Source organism: Corylus avellana, chromosome 2 (assembly GCF_965113065.1).
Source record: "Corylus avellana chromosome 2, dhCorAvel1.hap1.2, whole genome shotgun sequence".
In the NCBI taxonomy this organism is placed as follows: Eukaryota; Viridiplantae; Streptophyta; class Magnoliopsida; order Fagales; family Betulaceae; genus Corylus; species Corylus avellana.
This window is the reverse complement of record NC_142491.1, coordinates 26,121,714-26,130,909: the sequence shown is the minus strand read 5'-3', so window position 1 is coordinate 26,130,909 and position 9,196 is coordinate 26,121,714. Positions and strand designations below refer to the sequence as shown.

Sequence of the window (9,196 nt, the reverse complement as noted above, 5' to 3'; positions counted from 1 at the left end):
ACATTGGACTTGTAATTTATCATTATTATATTTTGATCAAATGGTGATTTTAATAGCTACATCATTCTTGGAGGGACTAAAGAGGAATACATGAGAGACTTCTAGAATTACTCCTCCTTACGTGCATAGAGTTTCTTTAAAAAAATGTTGGATCCCATTGTTTCATATCGAATTGCTTTGCAATCTTCTTTTGTCATTTTGCTATGGTTTGTGGATCTCTCGTTCAATTTAAGATTCCTGCTTGTATGTGGGTTTGCATAATCTATTGAATACTTAGCTTAGAGCATATCATTTGGGTGTTTGAATTTTAGGTGCACAAAGTTGTATGTGATTTCGGGAGATGCAATTTCAAAAGTTGTGCCATTTAGAACTATTTAGAACTTCTAGATGAAAGTCTATGCTTGGTGTTGATCCATGACACGTTGCCAACATAAATGAAATTGAAAGGGTCCTGTTAATGCGACTAGGAAAGTAGTATTGTCCAAAAATTTTATTCTAAAAATATTTGGACAATTTTACCATCTTGAATGTATTAACTGGACCCTCTCTATTTCATTTACTTACCCAAGTGAAAGACCAACGAGAAATTTAATATAAAATTGAGAGGCAATTTGAGACGCAATTATTATGAAGCTAGTCAATAATTGATGTTCCCCACGACCGATTGATAATAATAGGAGGTAGCCAATTAAGGAGATATTGAGAGGGGTTTACATTTATTAATTTGGAGGAATTGAAGACAAACATTCCGGGGACACCCTCGTGCCCGTCACGTGCTTGCTTCCTAAGACAGAACACAGCTGCCCAACGAAACCATCCTCTTCACACTCTACGCTCCCTTTATATATCGCTATCCAACATGGTCCTGAAGAAACCACGCACGCAATGTGTTTACACGGCATATGGGGCAGCGGCGGGGCTAGAGGCAACACCAGAGCTCAAAAGCTCGCTCATGGCACGGTGAGGGTTGCTGCGCCGACTCTCACAGAGATTTGGCAAAAATACTCCTGCATGTGACAAAACAAGTGATACAAAAATATACATTAATGGGATGCATGTTACAAAATACCATATATATATATATATATATATCACAAAATCAGAAAACATATATATAAGAGAACAATTTTAGTTATGAATTTCATCGGTTGAATGAACAATTCTTTGATTCATGGAGAAGAAAAACAATTTTATTTTTTAAAAAGGGACCAAATTAAGTGAAATATATATCATGAAGTTTTCGGCACATTCCTAGCTAGGCTGCTTTATAGGAATTAAGATCCTTTCCTTTTTATTTGAAAAAAAGAATATTCAGGTAGTTATACTGGAGTGTTATTTTTGTCCCATCAAAAAGTGAAAAGACAAAAATACTACTTCTACATATTTAGAAACAAGAATCTATTAGTGGGCAAGGAATTGTTAGAATATAAATTAATCTTTTTCTATACCTTTAAGTTTTTGGGATAAATGGATTTCCCAACCAATTTACAAGAATAATTTTTATTATATTTTATCCATTTCAAAGTTGGGAAAAATTCCTACCTTCGCCGGCAGCCAAATTGAAGTAGAGGTCCACAATGTTGGGGCACTCCTGGTAGCAAGCTGGGGAGCAAAGCTTGGTGGTGAATTGATGCTCAAGCAGGGCATCCGATGAAATGCCAACCATTTTCCTGTCAACCCCACATGCTTGAACGCACTTGTCGCTCTCTATGTACTCATAAATCCTCTGAACCATCACCTCCGATGTCTTGCACTCGTACTCCACGCTTCCATCGCCCGCCACCGACGTCTCCAACAAACACCTTTTCCCCGAAGACGCGACCGAAAACGCGCAGACTTTCTTTGGCACATCCTCGCATACAATCGCAGCTGCACCCAAATATATTAATTATTAACATATCATTCAATCAAAACAACGGGAAAATGAAAATGAATGACATAAAATGTGATAGGGGTCTAATAATAGAAGTATTTTAAAGATTAAAATATCTTAGGATAATATATTATCTTTATAGATAACATTAGAAGTAGGGATTATAATTTAAATATTAGAGATAAGTATTATCATTAGAGTAGTTTATTCTACTTAGAGTCTATTTGGGATTGCATTTAAAAAATAGAGTTTTTAAGTCAAAAAGAACTTTAGGCAAAAGCCTATTTTTAGGTTTTTGCCAAAAGTGCGTTTTAGCCATTTTTAAGCTTTTTGGACCCTCAATAGAGTACTTTTTTCTTCAAATGGACTTTTTAAGTGTTAAAAGCACTTTTAAACCCCTCAAACGCAATTCCAAACAAACCCTTAGTCTTTTACCTTCACTATGAATTGTAATTGTCGATTTAGAGATGTCAAGCTCATTAATAAATTAATCAGAAAATTAATCTCAAACTTTGTATTTGATAAGGGTTTTAAGTTTCCTCAAAATCTAAAAGGTAATGGTTTTCTCAGAATCTAGTCTAGGTTCCCTTAGAACCTAAAATCTATTCCATTATGTATTCATGTAACAAAATGATACATACCTAATGCTGAATGCAGGAAGAGAGAAGAGAGGAACAGAACCAATGACAATTTTGACGAGAATGCTGCCATGGTTGGACTGTGTTTTGCCTTGAGGTTTCTGTAGCGAAACGTTTTGTTTTGAGGATATCAAAGACAAAACACAGGTAGCTTTGTTCGGTGAGAGATTTGTGATGCAGGAGGGGTGTATATATAAGTGAAATCAAGACGTGAGGAACCCAACAGAAACGGACTCTATGTCCTATTTCTAGAACTCACCGCCTTTGAAGCCTCCTATTCTTTTCTTATTGTTCGGCTAAATTTAACGCTTCTCTATATTTAGTGAGCGTTTGGAAGGTTTAAGTTAAATTTATTGTAACTATAAAACTCATTTTTGGAAAACCTGTCTTGCGTTTCTTCGAGAAACCCATGCGTGTCCTTTCATTCGTCATCTTCTATTTTTAACCATTTTCTTTTTCCCCATTTTTTTTTTTTTTTTCTAATTCTCATGTCCCGTAAAGCTATCTTATTCATTAACCGATTCTTTTTTCTAAATTAGGTTGCGAGAAAACTTTTTCAATCCAGTGTATTAAATTGACATTGCAAAGAGTTGTAAGTACAAATTTATTGCCTAATACTTAAATTGTTTTACAAATAACAGAATCTTATGTAGGAAAAAGTACACATACTTCTTTCAAACTACCATTCATTCTTAATATCCCTCCCGAACTACCAATTGCATCAATATTCTTCCTAAACTACCAACAAATGTTAATGCTCTCCCTAAATAAGCAAAAAGACAAAATAAACATAAAAGTACTCCTATAGAAAAAAAACAGACAATATCTAAAAAATAAAATTGTAACTTTGTCTCAAAATATTAATTCCTTAAAAAAAAAATATTCTTATAAATTAATTTTATTTAAAAATAAAATTGTATCTTTTTTTCAAAAAATTAATTTTTTTTTTAAATATTCTTACAAATTAATTTTTCATTCTTTCATTTTTTTAATTTCAACTTTTTTTTTTGTTTTTTAAAAAAATTAAAAAATAATAATATTTTTTTTAAAAAAAAAAAAATCTTTATAAATTGGATTTTGTTTTTTTTTTTTCGTCTTAATTTTTTTTTTCTATATTGTTTTAATAAAATTAATTTTTTTTTTTTTTTTAAACAAATCCTTATAAAATTGGTTTTTCTTTTTCTTTTTCTAATTTTTACTTTTTAGTTTTTTTCTTAAAAAAATCATTTGAAGAGTTTTTTAAATTTTTATGAAGAGTACTTTCGTTCTTAGGGCGTACTACTTGTTTGGGCTGGAGAGAACTAAGTTCATTTCACGAGCAATATTGTCTTATTTAAGAGTACCTTTGCTCCGGGAAAAAAAAAAAAAAAAGCAATTAAGAAAGACAACAATTTCTCATTATAATTACATGTAGAATTCTCTTCATGTTTGTTTGTTATTAAGCTTGTCAGGATTAATTCTAACATAATTCAAAAGATGATTGTTTGTTTTTATTTATAAACTAAATGCATAAAAGTAAAAGTACAATAAATTGCAATAGAGGAAAAGTATAGGGGGTTGACTTCACCACTAACTGTATAACAATGGTGAATCATAAAATAACAAGAAAAAATTATTCTATTCATGATAAGACTCGGGTCACTCAAGCAGTCAAGAAAATATCATTAGTAAAAAATAAGTATAATCCATCTTCAGTTGATACAGACCGTCTGTCTAACCTCTAGATGCGGTACAGTCCGTCTTCTTTAAGTATGAACTATCAAATCTCTTAATTAGTTACACGCAATCAATGGATAAGCATAACTCATCTTCGATTAGTACGAGTCGTCTACCTAAATTGCACTAAACTACGGTGTAGAATGATTTGTCTTCCTAGGCATGGCCTATTAAACCTTCTTGATCATGTGTCAATTAAAATCATTGCATAACCATCATTCTTATAATCACAGAATATTGTTGAGTTCAATCAAGATAAAAATCTTTCTAAGACAACGTAAGAATTTTATCAAGACTGAATATAAACATTGAAATCAATTCTTTTAGTTATACAATCATCATGAATATAAAAAAAACCCTAATTAAAATACAATCAAACCATTGTTACTTGGAAATGGCCACATCACCACCCTATTACGAATTTAGCTCCTCATGGTGGTGCTGGAATGGCCTTCTACCATGTTCGTCTCCTTTTTAACTCTTCAAGCCTCCAAGAAGATGTTTTATGTGAAATTTCTCTATGCTAAGCACCTCCCCTCTCTCGAGAGGTTTATGGCATATTTATAGGGTCTAAATTAAACCCTAGGAGCCTTCAAGTCTTAGAAATGCCGTACTTCTGTCTCTTAGTCGAATTAGGAGACCTAAACTTGTTCCATATTAGTTTTGCGTTTCTGCCCAGCAAGTTGGTGCGAGTGCGCTCGAGCCCAAATGGTGCACTCGAGCGTGGGTGTGCTCGAGCCTAAGGAAAGAGGCGCTCGAGCGCAGGTGTGCTCAAGGTCTTTTGATTTGTGCTCGATCCTAGATACTTCAACAGCTCCCTGAAGTGTATTTTAAGCCCAAAATCAATGGAATTTTTAACATCTTTATTTAAAACCGCAAAACATTAAAACAATGATAAAACACGAGGATTGTGTTCTATCCCCAACCACCAAATTAAAATGAAAGATAATGCAAACACAAAATAATCAGGCACAGCGGAAATTAAAACTTCATGACCACAACACCAAAACTTGTTAACGAAGTGGAAAACCCTTTGAACCAATCAAAGGGAAAAACCACTCCGGGGCAGCCGAACCCGGAAAATACTATACGAAGATTCAGATTACAGACAGTAGAAAATACTCACAAACCCTTGAGAATCTCTAGACTCTATAAGAACAACAAGCTCACTTGCTTGTTTCCTAGCCAACCATCTTCATGAAGCACATTTTCTTATTCACTCTTCGGTAGACTCTTTCACGGTTGTATAACAAGTAGTATTGTATACGGTGGAACGATGGTCAACACGTCAAGGGGAAGGACAGCCCGAAGCTTTCACCATGTCCTCTCTTGGAAACCAACTCATGAGACAACACAGCTCGGGGGAAAACCTTTGAGACTATTAAGAGAAAATAGCCAAAAAGTCTACTTTGAACAGTAACAGGAAAAAGCCTTTTTAGGGAAGAAATTGTATTCATCACGTCTTAACGAGCCTCATTCCGCGTTAGGATGTGATGAACAAAATACACAGATTCGAGATCTGGAAATGTTCAAGTCTTAACAGGAAAGGATTCTTGTCATAACGTGAAGAGTAAAAACATCTCAGCCTCGTCACGAGTCCCTAACGAGGCATCTGACTAACGAATAGGAAGCTCGTTCTTTAGTCACGTCACGTGTCCTGTCCCGACGAATCATGTAACGAGGAACCATGGAGCTCCTTCTTCAGTCATGTCACATACCTGTCTTGATGATGCATCTAACAAGAAACCAGGGAGCTACTTCGTCAATCATGTCACATACTCGTCCATGTCATCTCTGATCCAGTAATCCCTCACATCCAAAGGTGGACCGGGAGTGTGATGCTTTGAATATTTGAACCCCAAGAAGAAATGCATTTTCTTAGGTGTTAATTAGAATGCACCTGATCTTCAAAAATTGTTCAATTTTAAAGAATAGCAACCAAAACTATCCAACTTTTAGTTAGGATCGAACATTCGACCCTAGACCATTGAATGTTCAATCGAAAACCTAGCACTGAACATTCGACCCTGGACCACACCAATGTTCAATCTGCAACCCTAGAACCATTAGGTAATAGTACATAGAACGTTTGAAGCATAGTACCGAACGTTCGATCCAGTCTGAAAGGCAATTTTAACCTACTATCCACCTGACCCAGCCTTATCCACCCACCTCTCCTATAAATACTATCCATTTTTTTCTCTTCAGACTTGACCCCTCACCCTTACATCCTAACAACCCTAAACCTAGAGAGAGAGAGAAAGAGAGAGAGAGAGAGAGAGAGAGAGACAGAGAGAGAGAGATTCTAGAAAGAGAAGGAGGAGATTTTGAGCTTGTTTTGCCATCTTCAAGGTAAACCTAGATGCACTAAGCTTGTTTTCATATTGTATATATGATTTTCATGCTTGTTGCAAGTTTGAATGTGCCATGACGAGTTTATGCTATTATTTTTCTTAAAAGGCAGAAAGGTTCTTAAATGTTATAAACCTACTCTCATTTTCTTAGATTATTAGGTTGTTGTCGTTTATTATGTCTTTATTAAACTCTTAGGAGCTTAGGATGATAATTACTATGTGTTCGGTAAGAAATAGGAACCTTGCAAACACTTTGGCACTCTGACTGAACGTTTGCTATAGTCTGACCGAATGTTCGGACATTTGGACAGTGCCCAGAATGGGTAATTAGAGTTTTGTGATGTTTTAGCAGAGCTCTCAACTAGGATTTTGAGCCAATGGAGTAATGCTATAAGGACTAGAGTCCTCGTTGAGTCCTCCAAAGTGTGATACGGCCTTTAAAATCACCTATAGATCAAAATTTAATGGTAATTTTAAATGTTATATCACACTTACGATGACTATAGGAGGACTCTAGTCTTCCTTATAACACTACTCTTACCAATGTAGATGAAAAATGAATAAAATCTTATCCTTTTGATAGGAAAATTGCTCATCCTTATCCAAATATTTCTTCTTCTTATCAAAATAAATATTTCCCATGAAAGCACTGAAAATGCAAAGGCGAGTCTGGCAAAACAATTTCAACAATTCCAATAACATCATACTTGAGAGGACTAGAGTCCTCCTTATAGCTTCACTACAACACATTTTAAATGTTTGACAAGTTAGAGATTCTATACAAGCAGGAAATTTGAAAAACAATTGTTTAAGTTCTCTCTCTTTTTATCATTATTTTTTTCCTAATCAAGTTCTCTTGTTTATAAACACAAATTAAGTGCTCTTTTTTCTTCTTCTATTTTATTTTTTATTTTTATTTATTTATTTATTATTATTATTATTATTATTATTATTATTATTATTATTTATGTATGTTAGCCACCATTCAATGCAAGTATAATAATGAGCCATATGATAAATCTTATCTAAGAGTAATTCTACATCCCTCATACGAAATAAACTTTCGAAAGATATCTATCTATATTATTTCACGAAAATGAATAAAAAATTATATAAAAAAAAAATAGAGTAAAGTCCACATAACCAATTGGTGTTGTGCCAAATATCCACCTAAATTAATAGGCAAATACTTGGTACGTTTTACTCGTAAGTGCACAAGATCAAACGATAGTATAGTAGGCAAATACGAGATCATTCCCATGAAGATTGGTAAATTATGTTAGAAATAAATTCCTATTTAATTACACATATAAAATTCAATTGTCATGATTGAATTTAATAAAAAGAAATAAAATAAAAGATAAGCTAAAACTAAAAAGGATTAGGGTTTTGATATCCACCACTAATCAGACTAATTAAGATAACAATATCAATATGCCAATGCACCATTTATACCGGTATATCTAATGTTTGTCAACCTAAGAGCATGGGTGTCTACTAAGTTGTTCTTTAGGGATGCATAAATCTGTGGAAATCGACAAACATACGAGGCCTTAGGCATGGGCGTCTCTCGGTTCCCCATGTTGATTAACCCAAGAATCCGGTGTAGATATCTTTTGTTACTCTTGTTAAACCCAAGACTCGGTCATCCAAATTGGTTTAACTAACTAGTCCATACCACATGCATATGTTGGCCAGACAAACACATATGAGGAATACAAGATAACAGGTATTAATCAAGTTAAATACACCAAAATATAATTGTAGCAAAGGCGCCAATATTGCAATCACAAATAGACATGATTAGGGCTTCAATCTAGCCCTAATTAAAAATATAAACTATATAATAAAAATAAAAGGTGGAAGAGAAGAAAACCCAAACTCCTTTGATGTAGCCTTCAGTTCCTTTCCATAGCCTGTGCCTCTTTTCTCCACACTTATTCCTAGAGGCTAAGAGGTCTATTTATAGGCTTTAGAAGTCTTTGACAAACTAGTAAACCTAGGAAATTCGTAGGGTTTTACTCCTATTACAAGTGGGTGTTGAAAAACCCTAGTATGGAAATACTAATAGTTTGACCACCACTGCGCATTCGTGCGATCGATTGCAACCCGTGTGCGCTCGATTGCGCATGGCCGATTCGCTACTTGTCTTCTCTAGTAGTGCGCTTGATCGCAGGGAACCTACGATTGATCGCACTGTCAAGGGCTCCAACTTTTCCCATTTTCGTTATTTGAGCGCAAATCTTCCAGATTTACTTCATTTTCTTTCAAAAGCCAACAAACGCATAAAGGAACTAAAATAGCATGAATTAACTAAAACTAAAGGATTAAAACATGTAAGTTAAGGGCTAAAAATATGAATATTTTACCACTTCACAATTGGCAATGTTCCCCCAAAATTTTCAATTGTAACAATGTCCCCCCCACCCCCCCCAAACTACCAAAACATTGTCAATATCCTCCCTAAGGCTAGCAAAAAGATAAAAATGCCACTATAAATTGAACAACTTAATTAATTTTTTTTTTAAAAAAAAAAAAACGAAAAAATTTAATTTCAAAAGAAATATTTTTTTTTTCAAAAGAAAAATATATTTTTAAAACGAAAATGTTTAATA

At 34.1% G+C, this 9,196-nt stretch overlaps 1 protein-coding gene across 1 annotated transcript; it reads right to left on the bottom strand.

Moving 5' to 3' along the window:
* Positions 1-644: 644 nt before the first annotated feature.
* LOC132168008 (uncharacterized) lies at positions 645-2,653 on the bottom strand. The gene is made up of 3 exons (XM_059579068.2): positions 2,515-2,653; positions 1,543-1,869; positions 645-1,007 (listed from the first exon to the last, which is right to left on the bottom strand). The coding sequence occupies exons 1-3, from the start codon at positions 2,582-2,584 to the stop codon at positions 892-894; spliced, it is 513 nt and encodes a 170-aa protein (XP_059435051.1). The 5' UTR covers positions 2,585-2,653; the 3' UTR covers positions 645-891.
* Positions 2,654-9,196: the final 6,543 nt, after the last annotated feature.

What these genes read in the sequence shown, in the direction of transcription:
- LOC132168008 (XM_059579068.2), bottom strand. Translation starts at nt 2,584, where the DNA reads ATGGCAGCATTCTCGTCAAAATTGTCATTGGTTCTGTTCCTCTCTTCT. An exon ending in CTTCCTGCATTCAGCATTAG is followed by an intron (nt 1,870 to 2,514) that starts GTATGTATCATT and finishes ATTTGGGTGCAG; the next exon opens with CTGCGATTGTATGCGAGGAT. An exon ending in CAATTTGGCTGCCGGCGAAG is followed by an intron (nt 1,008 to 1,542) that starts GTAGGAATTTTT and finishes TGTCACATGCAG; the next exon opens with GAGTATTTTTGCCAAATCTC.